This window comes from Chanos chanos, chromosome 4 (genome assembly GCF_902362185.1).
Source record: "Chanos chanos chromosome 4, fChaCha1.1, whole genome shotgun sequence".
Classification (NCBI taxonomy): Eukaryota; Metazoa; Chordata; class Actinopteri; order Gonorynchiformes; family Chanidae; genus Chanos; species Chanos chanos.
The window spans coordinates 27,257,758-27,276,293 of NC_044498.1; the positions used below are offsets into that span (position 1 = coordinate 27,257,758).

General features: G+C 45.0%; 1 protein-coding gene across 1 annotated transcript in view; it reads left to right on the top strand.

Annotated features, from left to right (window-relative positions):
- The window catches only part of tbc1d32 (TBC1 domain family, member 32), a 64,926-nt gene that overhangs the window by 2,163 nt on the left and 44,227 nt on the right, over positions 1–18,536 (top strand). Inside the window, exons 9-18 of the mRNA XM_030772530.1 lie at positions 62–212; positions 320–379; positions 473–575; positions 2,759–2,896; positions 3,114–3,197; positions 4,043–4,185; positions 4,644–4,771; positions 5,038–5,239; positions 18,073–18,152; positions 18,311–18,449. Of these exons, the coding sequence (XP_030628390.1) occupies positions 62–212; positions 320–379; positions 473–575; positions 2,759–2,896; positions 3,114–3,197; positions 4,043–4,185; positions 4,644–4,771; positions 5,038–5,239; positions 18,073–18,152; positions 18,311–18,449 (1,228 nt within the window). The remainder of the gene's footprint in view (positions 1–61; positions 213–319; positions 380–472; positions 576–2,758; positions 2,897–3,113; positions 3,198–4,042; positions 4,186–4,643; positions 4,772–5,037; positions 5,240–18,072; positions 18,153–18,310; positions 18,450–18,536) is intronic.

The following is an 18,536-nucleotide window of genomic DNA, read 5'->3' on the forward strand; positions in this document are numbered from 1 at the left end:
GTGGTCCCATATTGTCAATTATTTCTTCCCATGCCATGTTTGTTTCTGCACTCTCTTTTAGATACATGGAAGAAATCATAGAGAGCACCTTGGCTCTTCTCTGTCAACACCCTGAACGTGGCTTAGGCCCACACAGCTCAGAGAAAGCTCTAGAACCAGCTCACTTGATCTCTCTGCTTGATATCAAAGCCAGCTGGTTTAAAAAATGGATGGTGAGTGAGACTAAACACTGTTGTCTTTAGTCTTACTGGAGATTGACTAAAGTGCTTACTGAATGAAGGAAAACTTACAGAGTGAAGTGTTGTGCTCTGCTCCTCAGCACGGGTTCTACAGCAGAACAGTGGTACTGAGACTGCTCGAGAGAAAGTACAAACCAGTGGTGAGTCTGAGTGAATGAAACTTAAACTGTGGAGTCTTAGCCAGAGATGGATCTCTCTCTCACTCTCTGTCTGTCTCTCTCTGACTCTGTCAGATTGTCTCTGCTCTCCAGCAGTGTGTCTCTTTTCTTGAGTCCTGTGAGACAGTTCGAGATGAAACCTTGGACATCAGTCACACTATGGGACATCAGCCAGTCAGTAAGGGTAAAGTCATTGCCATCATCTCTCCAAAGACACTGTCCTATAATTTACATTTGCATGTATTCATTTTACAGACGCTTTTATCCCAAATGACTTCCAATACAAAAACCAGGCCAACGGCCAATGACAAGCTGATTGTTGCATAAGTACCACTGCTAAGTTCATTATCAGGCTAGATACACATGCAAGTAAGTCAAAGGAGATAACAGAGCGACATGATGGTATAAACTATCATGTGCCAAGTATTGCATTGAAGTGCTACATTAATCTACACTGTAAAAGAGTAAGTTCTTATAGGTCAGTCTAGGCAGAAGTGCCTTGTAATACACATCATTGAGTGATGAGTAGTGCAGTAGAGGAGAGAGTCGTTGGGGTAGTAAGTAGGAGTTGAGTATAGAGGGGTGATCCAGGTGGCTTATGGAGGTAAGGATTTCATGGAAACAGTGAGTCTTCAGGTGCCTCTTGAAGATTGTGAGGGAAACGGCAGAATGGATGGAGTTAAGCAGTTTGTACCATCAGTTAGAGACCACAAATGCAAAGAGTATGACTTTCTGCTGCGGGGTGGTGGAATTAAATACCATTCCTTTGCTGAACTTAGCAGATGGGATAGGACGTAGGTCTGAATAACTGACCCAGTGTATGGAGGAGCAGTTCCATGGTTGATATGAAGGCCAGCAATAATACATATATAATACATAATTGATATGAAATGGACATATGATATGCTATGTTAAACCTAAGAAATCGCAGATTAAAATGCATATTAAATGCTTTAACAAGCACAACATTAAATCATAAGACAGATTTGGATCGTATCAGTGTGTCATATTAGATGCCTACAGAGCAGGTGTGTCAGGGTTAAATGGAGTACAATTCAATAAATTCACTTTGTAGGATCTTATCTTGCTTATCTTGATCTAGCACGCTGTAGTTCTTTGTGGATGACCACTGTTCTCTAGGCCTCTAACTCTCTTCCTCACTCTTTCTCCCCCAGTTTCTGTGTCCTTGTGAAATGCTGAATAAATATTTTTTTTACACACAGACACTATTAGACAGCCCGTTGTTTGTTTTGCTGTCTTAGATTTTAGAGAGTCTGTCCTTCCTGAGGCTGTGGTCAGGTCCGTGTGGGCTGACCTCCTTAGCCGTAGCATGGGCTGTGTAGGGCAGAGATGAGGAGCTGCTCCAAGTTGATCTGGAGAGACATGGTCCATATCCCTGTGTCAGAGCAGCGTTTCTTTGTTATCTGTGCACTGCCCATTGTAGGAGCTTAGCTGCACAGGGTGATTATGTAAAGGAGAGTGTAACATGATCTAGTCAGCATGTCTTGTACAGCAATAGAATTAGTTAATTACTACACAGGGAGCTGATCTTTGTCCTTTATATCAGGCTGATATATGCTGTCCTTTATTTCGATACATTCTGTACCAGTAGCTTAGTGTAGTGTTTTTCCAGGACATGCTATAGTTGCGGGTGCTGCTTTGTTCTCAGTGCCATAATATGATTGTAATATCTCATATCTACCAACATTCAGTGCTTGGAAGAGACCACTGTAGACCCAGTATATATTTTCCCTGTCCTTGCAACAACTGTAATGAATATGAAGGTTTTAGACTGTATTATATTTTCTCCCCCAGTTTTTCTTTTTCAGTATGCTAATGCTGGGGTTGACAATTAAAATATGTATTTACATGTTAAAAGAAAGTGTCTTTAAACATTTGCAAGACTTGTGGCACAAATTTATGATTTTGGTGTTAAAACTCTCCTCCTAGCCTCCTTCCCTTTGCTTGTGTAGAATGAGATCAAAACACTTTTTAGTTTAGTTTTAGACCCAGCTGATTCTGCCTTAGCTGTTGTACATATCCTGTGTGTCTTAAGGCTGAGCTGTCCTCTAAAACAGTGCTCTATCTCCAAGCCTGTGGAACATGTGAAAAAGCACACTCTTCACCTTGGTTCAGGATGTGATGTAATAGAGTCACCTGCTTATGTCAGTGATTTCTGTGGTATCCGTGCCTTTTTCTGTGGAGATCTCTTGTCTCTGCCAATGGTGGAGCTGGTTTCACTCAACACTGTTCAGTCATGTTTCGCTGGAAGCCTTGAGAGATGTGGCAGGGGCTTTAAGAAGACTGAGGTGAATGTATAAAAGCTGTGACAGTGATCACCATGGCGACGGATGTCCACAGGGTCTGCTCAGAGAAGCCTGTACACAGTCAGGCAGCTGGAGTTTTCCTGTTTCACTCATTCCCTGTGTGTGCTGGGGAGCCTGCTGATGTACACCAACGGGAGAAAACTCTTTCCTGTCAAAGTCAAGAAAAGAAAAGGTGAGAACAGCAGCTAATGTAAACTAATTCTCACACAAACTTCCCAACCTTCGTTGACTACTTCAGCAACAGACTTGAACTAGCAACAAAGCATTTGCTGAGATTGATCCAAAAAGTCAGACAAGCTGAAAGCAATGTGACACAGTGTGATGTAATACTAATAAAATGGATCTAGCAGGTTGAAATTAACTTACAGTGTGTTTGCTGTGTATTTCAGATCCAGTCACTGTGACAGACTTAGTGGTCATACTGATCAGGATTATGTACCAACATCCGAAACCACTGTATGCCGATGTCACAGGTGTGACTTAATGATCCCCTCTGGCCTCACCTCCAACATACACACACACACACACACACACACAGACACACACAGACACACACATGCATGAACATACATACATACATACATACATACATACATGCACACACCCATAACAGTATCAAATCACCTACTTTACCCTGATTTTTTCACTGACATCATAAACTGGAGAAATTAGAGGTGTATCCAAAAAGAGATTAGTGATGCTATTTTATGACAGTTAGTTATTGGTTTTGGTTTGACAGGTGTATGGCTGGAGGCCAGGCTGTCCTGACTCTCAGGCACCTCTGACTGACCTGACATTGTTCTTTCTCAGACCTTGAAAAGAGTCATAAAGATAAACTTTCTTTGGAAGTTTCCTTTATTGGGTGTTCAGTCTTTATGGCCAAGACTTTTCCTGGTTAAAAAAAATCAATTCCACAGGCCTAGCCCTTTAATAGACTTACACCCACATAGAGCTACAACAATAACCGCATCACCGCCATACCTTGGTATTAGGAGCCCGTCACCACCATTACTGTCATAACAACCCCCCCCCCCATCTGAGAGTGGTGCCAACCTTATGTAGCCTTTGGCTTGGTTTGTGGTTTTGTCTACATGTAGAAAACACACAAGCAAAACAGAAAAATAACAAATATTCACAGCTTTGACAGATAACAGTGCATTTGTGTGTTATGTGTGTTGTATATATTCTCTGCTCTCCAGCAATCTGGTGATGGAGGTTGTGTGTATGTGTGTTGTGTGTGTGTTTTGTAGTCGATTATCTGTGTCCCAGCAGTCTGGTAATGGAGATTTTGTGTGTGTTGTGTGTGTGTGTTGTGTAGATTCTCTGTGCCCTAGCAATCTGGTGATGGAGGTTTTGCGGACGCTATGTGAGCGGACTGAGTGTGCAGTGGAGTGTCTGTACCAGACTCCAGTCATAGAAACTCTGCTGGCCCCTGTTATCAGACTCCTCAGAGGAAAACCGGTGAGCAGGAACTGGGTGTCATATCACCCACATACAGTGACTGTCCCTCTGACCAACACCTTACTCCTTTCCTTACTTAATCACAATATGTTTCATCCTTATTCTGAAACACATCACAAAGGCCATGGCACTGATGGAACTGATCTGATTGACTGTCATAAAACTCTGAGTTGGGTTGTCTGGATGATGATGTCTGGAACTGTGTCTGTCTCAAACAGCTGAACACATTTTTATGACAGGTCTGTAGTAGTAAGCCTGTTAGAGGTTTCTTTGCTGTGTAGTTTCATGGTGAAAGCTGCTATATGAAGTAACACACAGATAGAACTTAACAATTTAAAAGAAAAAATGCCGGAGTCTTATGCTTCCCTCTCATACCTTACGTCTGCTTCTTAACATTGTTGCTTTGAATTGTAAAATTTGTTCAAAGCCTTTTTATTTGATTGGTGTTTGTTTCCCAGGCCAAATTAAGGTCCCCAGAAACAACCCTGACTCATATAGCAGACACACTGGCTCGAATGGCCACCACAGAGCGAGGTTTAGCACTCTTCCTCTATGACAAAAATCTGCTCTCTGCTGAGGGGGAAAGGTAGGCCGAATTTCTCTGAGCCCTCATATTTTCTCTCGTTCTTTCTGTCTGCACTTACACTCCTGTTTCTATATGAGTAAGGCAATTAAACTAATTACCATGTGTGTTCATTGTACAATGTTATCTTGAGTTTGGGTGTTGATGGTTTCAGAGGGATGACAGCATTTTCTTCTCTGAACCAGATCATTTCTATTTGAAATATAAAGCCTGTTCTCCTTATGTTGGTCTAACTGGAACAATCCTGTTTTCTCTGGGTTGTTTCTCAGTATTTCGGTGGCTCATGTAATAGTGCAGTTTACCCAGAAGCTCTTGGCTAAAGAGCTGCCTGTGCTGACCAAGCTGGAGTGGTCTGCAGGGCTGACTGGCGCATTCATGTTCGTCTGTCATCAGATGTTTAACGCCTGTGAGGGCCTGCAGGCCCTCAGGTCCTATGGTTTACATGAGTGTATTGCTGACGCCTGGAGAAAGGTACGCTGTCTTCACATAAACACTCACAGTCTGGCAAAGTCAAGCTCTCAAAGATTATCACTATAGACCAGAATATAGAACTGAGAGATATGACATATAGAGCAGATATCACTTACAGAGAAGACTTGACATACAGAGAAGACTTGACATACAGTGAAGACTTGACATACAGAGTAGACTTGACATACAGAGTAGACATGACATACAGAGTAGACATGACATATAGAGTAGACATGACATGTAGAGTGGACTTAACATATGGAGTAGAAATGACATATAGAGTAGATAATGACATATAGATATGGCTTATAGAATAGATACAGCGTATAGAGTAGATATAACATGTAGATAGACTTGGGTAATTTGGGTTAATTTGGGTTGATATCATTGTCTACATAAGCAGTGGGTCCTATTGTTTGGTGACTATTATATTAATGCAGGTGAAGATTAGTCAGGGTTTGGTGATAACCTACAGCAGGCATCTGTATTTATGACAAGTATTTCAAAGGATACATGTTCAGTCTGTCAGTGGAATGTGACTTCTATCAGCCAATACTCTTCAGTCATGAATCACCGCAGAGAGAATGGTAGCCCAGGCCCAATAAAATGGTTTGACTATGGAATCAGGCTCAAGTTTATAGAGGGCAGTGCTGCTTGGGCACAAAGGTTATTTTTTTTACTTCAAATTAAGGTTAATATAATTCAGTTTACTTTAATTCACTTTAATTCTGTTAACATTAAATCCTGTTGAATTACAGTTATTGTTGTTCTTACAGGTTGTATCACTAAGTTGTAACAATTCGCCTTACTAAAAATTTAAGGAGAACAGCACAACGCAAAATTTAGGTACAGACGGATCTGATTTCTGCTGCCTATGGACGCTACCAGCTGGGCCTACGAAAATGACTGAAAGAAATAAGTAGCAACCGACAAAACTCACCCTTTGATCACCGTAAAAATAATACATAGGAGACTCTGCTTGCCGTGCAAAAAACACATATATTAATATGCATCGTATTAGATAGCATCCGATTTAGACGAGCACTACAAGAAGCACAACAAATCGAGCAGAATATTTCCTTTGATGAATAAAGTCCCAAATGAAAACAAAATCCTCCAATGTTCAGTTTAAGCAAAATGAGATGCCGTGGTCTACAAACAAACAAAAAAAACCACGCAATCTCACCGGAGCGTCCCGTTTAGAAAATAAGGTCCTCGTCATGCAGTATCCAGTGATTTTCTTTTTAACAGTATAATCCATAAGCGGAAAGGTAGATCAACAACCTCCTGGTAGTTCCGCGTTTGCGAGACCTCCAAACGCCGACTTGCTCTCCTGTTCGCGCGCTTTGACAACAGGTCGTTACGTCATTCCCGTTCCTCCACATTTAAACATAAAGGTGTACATAAAAGTCCGTCCCCAAAAGCCGTGTTAAACATAGGCAACTAAAAACATGTACAGCATTTAAACTAAGTGATAAAAATAAAAAAAAAAAAAACAAATACATGTTTCTTTTATCACAACAATGCCATAGACGAAGGTTGACTTTTAGGCAACCATTGCATCCCCCCCCCAGCCAGCGGCTTATCGGGGCCATAGAAGGGCTTCATGTCTACCGCATTTACATTGTCCACCTTCATTTTATCAGTCAGCCAACGAACACGGTAGTTTATGGGACCTAGCCTTTTCTCTACCCTAACAGGCCCTGACCATCTGGGTGCAAGCTTGGCAGAGAATCTGGCCGAGGCCTTAGACAATGGGTGTGACCTAATCCAGACCAGATCCCCGACAGCAAAGTGTACATCTCTGCGTCGTGCGTTATAATATCTGGCTTGTCTAGCTTTGGCTACACCGACGTGTCTCTCAACCTCCTTCAGAATCTGTGTGTGTGAATGTAGTGTGTGGTATGCAGTTGTACTGGGTGCAGGGGACTGGTGTATGAGATGTTCAAGTGGGCCTTTGAGGTTGCGGCCCAGGGCTAACACAGCAGGGGACACGCCAGTGGTCTCATGTACTGCTGTGTTGATAGCCAACTGAAACTCAGGCAGCCACCGGTCCCAATCTTGATGGTGGTTCCCTACAAAAGAGGCAATCATTGTCTTCAAGTTTCAAGTTTCAAGTTTAAGTTTATTTAGAGCCCAATATCACTGTTTACAGTCTCAAAGGGCTTTACATGCCCACAGGATTACAACAAAACCGAGCAGGGTGGCACCCCCTGACTTGATCCTCATAGCGGGCAAGAAAAAACTCCTCAAAAAACCCAGACGTTAGGGAAAAATAGGAGAAATCTTGAGAAGGACCACAAAGAGAGGAGACCCCTTCTAGGCCAGCCAGGCGTGCAGTAGGTGCCAGCCCAGAGGGCAATTTACAAAACAACAGAGTGATAATAAATGAGAACACAACTAGTAGGTAGTATGAGGAATGACAAGACAGCATGGGGCTCAGTTGGGGTGGACGGCATAGCTGTAGCAGCGCAGGAGGACACGAAGCCGCAGCAGCCATCGGGATGACGGTGAAGAGGGATGGCATGGAGGGTGGGGGTGGGGGGTGGGGGGACACCTAAGAGAAAGTAGCCACATTCAAACCAGACACTCATGCTCAAACAGATGAGCCACAGCCATGCAGGAGATTAGGGAGGGAAGGAGAGCAATTGGAGTAGCGGCACTTAACAGATGAAATAAGAAAATAATTTTATAGGTAATTTTGTATTGAAAGTTGCAAGAGTAGTAGCTGAGGAGGGCGCAGGAGGAGCAGGGCCACGTGGGGGAGCAGGGCCAGGGACAGCAGGGCACAAAGTCATTCAGCCGGTCAGGGGAAGGTGCCACATCCAGGAAGGAGGCGCAGACATCGACCACTCACACAAAGAGAAGAGAGCAGGTTAATGACAGCAACTGATCAGGTTAAGATAAGAGCAGAGGAGAGGGAGGAGAGAGAGAAGATGAGAGGTATCTAAGCCGGCAGCTACTAAGCTAAACTATGCCAGGAGAGACTACAGCAGAGACTGAGCTATACCGGAAGATTAGTTTGAGACTATGCTATCATACGACACGGAGAATAAATGAGTCTTAAGTTTGGTTTTAAAGGTAGCAAGACAGTTTGCCTCTTTAATATCTATAGGTAGGCTGTTCCAGAGAAAGGGTGCGCGGTAGGCAAAGGCGCGATGGCCAGCAGACTTCTTTTTAACTTTTGGAACAACTAATAATTTAGCAGCCTGAGAGCGCAGGGTGCGGGTGGGGGGGGGGGGCGTAGAGTGTAATTAAATCAGAAAGATAGGCCGGTGCAAGCCCATGGAGAATTTTAAATGTTAATAGGAGGACTTTAAAATCAGCCCTCATGTGAACTGGGAGCCAGTGAAGGGAAGCCAGGACGGGAGTGATGTGATTAAACTTCCTAGTTCGGGTCAGGATTCTGGCAGCAGCATTCTGGACAAGCTGAAGACTTCTGGTGCTAGAGGCGGGCAAGCCAGAGTACAGAACGTTACAGTAGTCGAGGCGAGACGTGACAAATGCATGGACAATGGTTTCTGCATCAGCTAAACATAGTAGGGGCCTAATTTTGGCGATATTGCGGAGATGATAAAAGGCCATTTTGGTAGTGTTCTTGATATGAGTGACAAGCGAGAGACTAGAGTCAAAAATCACACCAAGGTTTTTAGCTGCAGAATTTTGCGAGAGAATGCAGTTGTCAAATTTTAATTTAAGATCATTAAAAAGATGCTTATGCACAGGGGGTCCAATGACTAGCATTTCTGTCTTACCTGCGTTAAGCATCAGGAAGTTTGAGGACATCCAATTTTTAATGGCACAGAGACATGACTCAAGGTTAGCCAATTCAGAGCGGTCACTGTGCTTGATTGGTAAGTAGATCTGAGTATCATCAGCATAACAGTGGAAGTTAATGTGATAGCTACGAATAATGTCTCCAAGAGGGAGCATGTAGATAGAGAAAAGGAGAGGGCCAAGGACCGCCCCCTGAGGGACACCACAGTTAAGCTCTCGATACTCAGATGTCACATTATTGTAGTGGACACACTGCTTTCTCTCCGAGAGATAAGATTTTAACCAGGAGAGCGCCAGGCCACGGATGCCAATTTGATTTTCCAGGCGCTTTAACAATATGGTGTGATCGACTGTGTCGAATGCTGCACTCAGATCGAGAAGAATAAGTATTGAGGTATCACCAGCATCCATGGCTAGTAATACATCATTAGTCACTTTAGTTAATGCGGTTTCAGTGGAATGAAAACGCCTAAAGCCTGACTGAAACACTTCAAAGAGGCTGTTGGAGGACATGTATGCGATGAGTTGCGCAGCGACAATTTTTTCGAGTATTTTAGAAAGAAACGGGAGATTAGAGATTGGTCTATAATTATTCAAGCTTTCTGGGTCAAGGTTAGGTCTTTTAAGTAGGGGGCTAATCACGGCTGTTTTGAAAGCAGAGGGTAGAACGCCCGACTTAATTGACAAATTTAAAAGGTTGAGGATTGTAGGGTCGAGGATCGAGAAAAGTTCTACGTAAAGTTTAGGAGGTAGGGGATCGAGCAGGGAAGAGACTGGTTTAGCGGAGTGCACCAGTTTGGAGAGCGCGTCAAATTGGGTTAAAGAGTGCACATCCTGATTAGGCTCTGGGGCAGCGATGGGGAGTATACCGGCGCATTGATTTTGTTGACTGTTTTTAATATCACAACGGATTAAGTCTATTTTTTGTGAGAAAAAGTCGACAAAGTCGCATGCGGTAATAGAGCTGGATTGAGGGGAGTGATTCTGGGTCAATTTTGATACTGTATCAAATAGAAATCTCGGGTTGTTTTTATTGAGATTAATTATTCTTGAGTAATAGGCGGATTTGGCCGTGGAGAGGGCGCATTTATAGGCTATTAAGCTATCATGCCAGGCGAGGCGGAAGACCTCCAGCTTAGTGGCGCGCCAGTTTCGTTCAAATCTTCTGCATGCTTGCTTCAATACACGTGTATCATTATTAAACCAGGGTGTTATATGTTTACGCCTATTTTTTAGCGTTAATGGTGCTACCGTATCTAAAGCATTGCGGAGGGTACAGTTTATACTGTCTGTCAGATCGTTCAAAGACCCTTGTTGATCATCGAGAGAGCTGAGGGCAGCAGGAAGTAAGTTAGCAAGTGCGGCAGTGGTGGAAGCATTAATGCGGCGGCAGCGACGAACCACGGTGGAGACTACAGGAGGAGAGGGGAGCGTGACCTGGAAGGTGACAAGAAAATGGTCAGATAAGGCAGTGGAATAGGGAGAAACAACCACGAGAGACGGTTAGGCCGCGAGCTAGAATAAGATCTAAGGTGTTGCCATTGGAATGAGTGGGCTCGCAGACGTATTGGTTGAAGTCAAAAGTCTCTAAAATAGAAGTAAATGCTTTATTAAGAGAATCAGAGCTATCATTGATGTGGATATTAAAATCCCCCATTATAAGGATTTTATCCACCGTAGTTATAATGCTAGAGATCAATTCAGTGAAATCATCGAGAAATTGACTATAGGGCCCAGGAGGCCGATAGATCACTACTATGAGGAAGGGTGAGGTAGAGCAGGATTGTTTCAGAGAGAGCAGCTCAAAGGAGGTAAAATTTGGTGCATTAAAGATGCTAGGCGAGAATTCAGTGTTATAAATTAAGGCTACACCCCCACCTTTCTTCGCTGCTCAAGCAGCATGTGAAAAGGAATAATTGGGGGGTGAGGCTTCATTTAAAGAAAAATAAACATCTGGCTTCAACCAAGTTTCACACAAACCCATCATGTCAAGGCTAAGATCAGTAATAAGATCGCTGACCAGCAAGGCCTTGTGGGAGAGTGATCTAATATTAATAAAACCGAACTTCAGGGTTATTGGGCTTACAACGATCGAATCGGAAGAGGGGGTCAGTTGAATAGGAATTAAGTTATTGTGGGGAAATAGGCTGTCTAAATCTAGGCCGAAGTGGTCTGCGAGGGCGTGAGAGTACGCTAATAGCGAAAGCCAAATTGCTGCTGACAGAGGGATGACCATAGAGCGAGTTATGTTGAGCAACTAAGGCAGAATGAGGACCAGGCTCACAGAGGGAGCTAGTCTCTGCTGAAGCCCCTCCACTAAATGAATAACTAGTCAAATTAATCTTTGCCTTATGTTGGAGGAGAGGAGTCATTGGTTCATGTAACTCAGCAGCCTCTGAGGGGATTTCATTAGCAGGTTCTGTAATCACCTGCGACCTGGCCCGCTCTAGTGGAAGATGTCATAGCTGACTCAGACATCTATCTATGTTACCTGATAAAACAGCAGCGCCATGCCCATTAGGGTGCAGGCCGTCCGCTTTTAGCAAGCCAGGTCGACCCCAGAAAGAGGGCCAGTTATCTACAAAATCAAATCCCTGATCTAAACAAAACTGCGAAAGCCAGCGATTCAGTTGCAATAATCTACTATATCTTTCGTCGTTACCCCTAGCTGGTAGAGGGCCAGAGACAATTAATCGATGCCGACACATCTTTCTGGCGAAGTCACAAGTCCTAGCTATGTTGACTTTTGTGACTTCAGATTGCCTCATTCTAATATCGTTGGTGCCGACATGAATAACGATATTGTCATAGCTAGTGTCTGTGTGGTGTGCCTTATCGATACGGCTATTCCTGTTTGCCAGCACCCTAAGGTTAGCTTCTATGTCGGGAGCTCTGGCCCCGGAGAGACAGGTAACAGTCGCTGGCGTTGCTAATCTAATCCCTCGGGTCACTGAGTCCCCTATAACTAAGGTACGGGGCTTGGGGCGGTCGTGGGAGGTGGAGGACCCGGGCCGGCAAGCAGGAGAAACAAGAGTAGCATAGCGATTCACCACCGGCAGCGGTTGTGAGTCGGGCCGTACGGATGACGGCTGGTGTCGGCGTCGGCGTCGGCGAGACCTCCTGCCACTCACGACCGTAACAAATTCCTTTTCCGCTGGCGAAACTGCACTAAAGGGAGAGACTGAGCCGCTAATCGGCTCAGAGGCTAAACTAATGCTATCTGGGGTGCCCGTCGTATCTACAGTAATAAAACTAGGGCTAGCGCTGCCTTGTTCTAGCTGACGGACACGTCTCTCTAGGAGAGACAACTTCTCTACGAGAGCGAGGCAGAGAGAGCAAGACATAGTGGCAGATAAAGAGAGGTAACGTAAACGTGAACTATCAACACACTATTGCTGTGTAAATAAGGTTAGCAAGAATGCTAGGCTGGTGTTAGCACGCTAGCAGCCAAACAGTAGAAAGAATGTGTTGATAGGTAACGTTAACGAAGCAGACACAGAGCGAGATTAAAACAAGCACACAATATTACAAGATTAGAAGTGCAGCACAACGTAAATGTTAGAGACAGACCTATAGAGCAGTGACGAATAATCAGCACAACAGCGGCAGCAGGCTTGCACAGGTACGAACCGGAAACCGGAAGTGAAGCAAAAGGTACCTACTAGCTTCAGGGTCCTATTGACCCGCTCTGTCAGGTTGGTCTTGGGATGGTACGCCGTAGTGAGCTTTTGGGCCACACCCCAGGATTCACAAAGGCTGGACATTAGTTGGCTTGTGAACTGGGGGCCCCGATCAGACACTAGGTAGGCGGGAACCCCCCAGCATGTGAAGATGTCATTTTTTAGGATCTGACAGACCTTTGGTGTTTTGGCATCCTTCAGAGCGAAAAGCTCCACCCATTTACTAAAATAATCCACAACCACCATCAGAACTGCGTTTCGGGCTTTGCTGAAAGGGAAAGGTCCCATGAAGTCCACCCCTATCATCTCACCTGGTGCTTTGACCTCTGTTGTTTGGAGATGACCAGCTGGCTTGTCATTAGTGCCTTTGTACTGCTGGCAAGTACGGCAAGCCCGGACATGACTCCAAACATCTTTCCGAACTGTAGGCCACCATGCTACCTCCAGGATTTTCAGAAGCGTCTTCATCCTCCCCAAATGACCTCCAAAAGGGCTGTTGTGGAAGTAAGCCAGAAATTCCGGCAACAACACAGTAGGAACAACCAGCTGGTAGTTGAATCCACCATACCTCGAGGGCACACCCCGGTATAACACTCCTTGCTGTTGTTGAAAGTGAATGCGGCCAGGTGCGGGCTGGGTGACGGTTTGATCAAGCTCTTGGCATAAGGTGTCAGTCTGCTGAGCCGTTTCAATGTCTTGGAGGGAACTGGGGAGGTCTGACCAATAAGATCTAGAAACAGCCACACAGACATTACCTTCTTCTGGTGGAGGTGCGCGGGACAGAGCGTCAGGGACAACATTACAGCAACCCTTTTTGTAATGGACCCGGAATGAGAATGCCTGTAGGCGCAGAGTCCATCTGGTGAGACGGGATGATGTTTTGGGACAGTTGAATGCCCAGGCCAGAGCACTGTGGTCTGTGAATACATCAAATGTTTCCCCTTCTAGATAGTGATGCCACTTTTCCACAGCCCAAACAACCGCCAGGCATTCCTTTTCCGAGGTGGAATACCTCTGTTCCGCCCCATGGAGAGCTCTTGAAGCAAAGGCGATGACTCGCTCTTCAATGATCTGTATCAGGACAGCTCCCAAACCCACATCGCTAGAGTCACAGTGAACCTGAAAGCCAAGATGTAGCCTCGGCTGAGCCAGCACTGGTGGTGACTGCAACAAGCCCTTAAGGTGTACAAAAGCCATCTGGCAGTGTGCAGACCATTCCCAGGGTACCCCTTTTTTCTTGAGGTTATTCAGTGGCGCCACAATGTCTGCCAGCCTAGGGATGAACTTGTGGTACCAACCTACCAACCCCAGGAACCTCTGTAGACTTTTCAGGTCTGTGGGTGCTGGATAGGCCGTGATGGCATCGACCTTTGCTGGGTCTACTTCCACCCCTTTACCTGAGACTACATGGCCCAGGAAGGTCAACTGAGTCTGGAAGAGATGGCATTTTTTGACATTGAGGGTTAGATGGGCCTGATGCAGCTTTTGGAACACTGCCTCAAGGTCACGCGAATGTTGCTCCTGAGTTCTGGAGAAAACAATGATGTCATCTATGTAGACGAAGCAGATTTTGCCCTTCAAATTCCCCAAAACACTTTCCATCAACCGCTGGAAGGTGGTGCCAGCATTCCTCAAACCAAATGGCATGACCTTGAATTGGAATAGGCCTTGATGGGTAATCATAGCGGTCTTCTTTTTGCTCTCCTCATCCATGGCCACCTGCCAGTACCCGCTCTGAAGATCCAGAGAGCTGAAGTACTGGGCTCCTTGCATGGACTCCAAGATTTCATGCACCAGTGGCACAGGATAAGCGTCATGGTGAGTCTTAGCACTGCGCCCCCTGTAGTCCACGCAGAAGCGGAGAGATCCGTCCTTTTTTGGGACCAAAACCACTGGGGAGGCCCAGGCAGAAGAGGATGGCTCTATGACGCCCTGGCTGAGCGTTTTTTTAAGGTGTTCTTCAATGACTGTTTGCTTTTGTGGTGATACTCTGTAAGCTCTCTTTCGCACTGGCAGCTCATCTGTAGTCAAGATCTTGTGCTTTATGACATTGGTGGTACCAGTGGTATCTGACCAAACTGAAGACCACTTCTGCAGCAGTGGCCTAACCACCTCAGGTTGAGCCTCCAAGAGTGGAACTGCAGGCTGTTTGTCACTTGAGTCTTCAATTACAGCCATGTAAAAGTTGACTGCAGGCTCTGCATGACCCCACTGCAGTGCATCTCGAGCTTTTGGTAAAAACTTATATTCTTTTCCCCCTGGCATGACGTATTTCCCCAGGTGTGGCTTCAGGATGAGTTGGCTTGTGCACATGAAGTCTAAGCCCAGTAGCAAGGGCATGTACAGCTGGTCGTCTTCAAGCACATGTACGGTGACAGTGATGTGGGCATTGTTGAGGGTAAGAAGCAAGGCAGTCTTCCCTATTGCTTTACTCTCTTGTCCGCTGGCCATAACAAACTTCTGGCTGACACTGGCACACAGTGTCTCACCTGCCTTCTTTATGTTGTTCCACAGTGTTTTACTCATCAAGGAGTGGGTACATCCTGTGTCAAGGACAGCATCACCCTTTAAGCCACGGATCCCTATTGGCGCCACCAGGAGAGTTGGAACACCCAGCACCGAGGCCACGTCTGCACCATGCCCACGGCCCTGACCATATTCAGGTTTTTTGCTGGCCTTTTTGGAAGAGCGGTCTGTAGGGTTGGACTGTTGAACGCGGCTCCAATAATCCTTGGAGTTAGTCCAGTCCTTTTCTATCAGAGACCCCACCTTGACCACTTGATCTACCGTGGACACAATGCCGCATAGGCCACTGGCCAACCTTGGATTACATGCACTGAGGATGCGCCGCACGATCTCTTCCTCAGTCATATCTGGTCTCCACTTCAGACAGAATGCACGGTGATCATAAGCAAAGTCCCTCAGGCACTGCGTGGGTGATTGCACATTTGAACGAAGTTGCTCCTCTATCTCAGACTGGTAGTCTGTGGGTAGGAATGCTTCAAGGAAAGCGCTTTTGAACTTTGTCCAACTGGATATTTTGCTGCGGGCAGCTAACCACCAGCTTCATGCCGGCCCTTTTAGAACGGCATTGAGCGTGCCTAAGAGCTCAATGTCACTCAATGGTCTGAGCGTAAGAAAGTTCTCGCACTGCTCAATGAAATCAGTGACGTCCATAGAACTCCTTGACTCACCAAACTGGGGAAACTCCATTCTAATAGGCGGTTTGGCTGAGGCTGCATGTTGAGAGGGGAGAGTAGCATCACCCTCGATTGGATGACAGCTGGCAGGAACTAGCACTGCAGGAGTGGAAAAACTGGTTGGCCTCCAAGAGTAACGATTTTTGTTGAGGGCCTTTTTCATTTCTTCTCCCCACCGTTTGTCCCTTCGCTCCAAACAAGCCACCACAGCCTGATCGAACCTCTGCAGCTGTGTGTCAATATACTCTTTTGCCTCTTTAGCAACTGTCTCAATCGCAGCTCTGAGACCATCTTCACGATTGAGGGTGCTGTCAACCGCTTCTTTGTGGCGATTTTCTAAAGCCTCGATTCTCAACTGAAGCTCCTGAAGCTGTTCTGTCAATGCGACTGCTTCAGCGTCCTCCTCATCATCAGACTGTTGTTTTTCCTCTTCATGCTGCTCTAGATACATGGTCTCCAAGAGGCTGGTTATCTCTGTGATGCCACTTTGATTGTGTCTGGTGGTGAGGGTGAGAATCAGCAGGTGGGGTCTCATTTTGAACCCAATCTATGAGGGAAGGTGCATTTTCTTCATGTGCGCCATTACCCACAGCTGCCCCCTGCTGGCTTATGGTGGACATAGTGTTTGTGGGAATAGAAATGCAACCAGGGGAGATATATGCAAGGTAGTGCAAGGTAGACAGTGTCCGATTTGGACGAGCACTACAAGAAGCACAACAAATCGAGCAGAATATTTCCCTTGATGAATAAAGTCCCAAATGAAAACAAAATCCTCCAATGTTCAGTTTAAGCAAAATGAGACGCCGTGGTCTACAAACAAACAAAAAAAAACACGCAATCTCACCGGAGTGTCCCGTTTAGAAAAATAAGGTCCTCGTCATGCAGTATCCAGTGATTTTCTTTTTAACAGTATAATCCATAAGCGGAAAGGTAGATCAACTGTCCAACAACCTCCTGGTAGTTCTGCGTTTGCGAGACTTCCAAACGCCGACTTGCTCTCCTGTTCGCGCGCTTCGACAACAGGTCGTTACGTCATTCCTGTTCCTCCACATTTAAACATAAAGGTGTACATAAAAGTCTGTCCCCAAAAGCCGTGTTAAACATAGGCAACTAAAAACATGTACAGCATTTAAACTAAGTGATAAAAATAAAAAAAACAAATACATGTTTCTTTTATCACAACAATGCCATAGACGAAGGTTGACTTTTAGGCAACCATTACAAAGTCATAAAATTTTATTCTTAAATTATATATGGTTCAGTGTCAGTCTGATTCTGTACATTTTTATGGAAAGTATCAAGTTTACATATCTGAGATGGATTTTGATAGGGTAAGCATGATGTTCTCATAAAATTTCCTAAATGGACTGTTACATAAGCCAGTGAGACTTGGGCTCTTTGTTTTATCAGCAGGAACACTCTCACCCCTTACTCTTAAGGTGTGTCTCCATTAAGGAAACATTTATCACAGAAATATTCACCCTTTATTACTCTAAGACTGTAAAACATGTGACTCTCTTAGGCATATCTCTGTGAGCCACAGGCTGGAGTTCTTTTGTCGGACATTTTTGACATGCCATAGCCCAGCCCAAGCCTGACGGTTTATCTGACCAACACCTCTGTGAAAGATTGACTCAGAAAATCTCAACAGTCACTCTTCGCACGTAATGGCTTGGTCCAAATTCCAACAAAATGTTCAAGCAAAAACCAAGACAACAGGGCAGTGAATAACTGCTAACCAAACCAATAGGGAGCACAACAGAATAACTGCTAACCAAGAAAAGTTTGTTGTTAGTTTTTGTAGTATGTTCTGTGATGTGAAGGCAGACAGAAGTCAGGACCACTCTTTATGTAGGGAACATGACTGAAGTCAGGACCACTCTTTATGTAGGGAACATGACTGAAGTATGGACGTGTTACTGTGGTGGTTTAGTAAGAACGCTTTTTTAAAAAATGATTTTTTGAAAGCTTCAGGACTCTGGAATTTGAATGTGAGGCAGTTCTGAGACAGCCAGATGGAGGAGGTACTCCTCTAATGGTTTGAAATAAAACCCACTCATAGGGGGAAATAAAAAAGTAGAGGAAAGCGAATTGTTTTGACTGTTGTCTAGTGATTTGGTTTGGGCTTATTGGTGCCATGTGTAATGTGTTCAGCGTGCATTTTATGCCCTTACAGATGAGCTCACAGTCAGAGAGAGTCCCCACTCCTGTCCCTGGAGCTGTTTCCCTGCTGTCTTCCCAGGAGATGCAGAACACGTGAGTGCCTGTGTGTCCCTTTGTCCCAAAACTGACAGAGGCTTATGCTAATCACACTAATGTCCCACAATGACCCTGCACCGAGGTACTCTGTAAACTCAACCACAACTAAAGGCATTGGCTTGTTATTGTTTGAATATGTGGTTTTGATGCCGTAGAGTTGCGTGGGAGGAAACACTGCTGGACAGCCTACTGAACTTTGCTGCCACACCCAAAGGGCTCCTGCTCCTTCAGCAAACTGGAGCCATAAATGAATGCGTGTCCTACATGTTCTCCAGATTCTCCAAAAATCTGCAGGTATCATAAAACTAGTGAACGATAACTGTCTCCTCCCTTGGCAACCGTTACACCCTGACCAGGACAATGAGAAAAACACAATCAGAA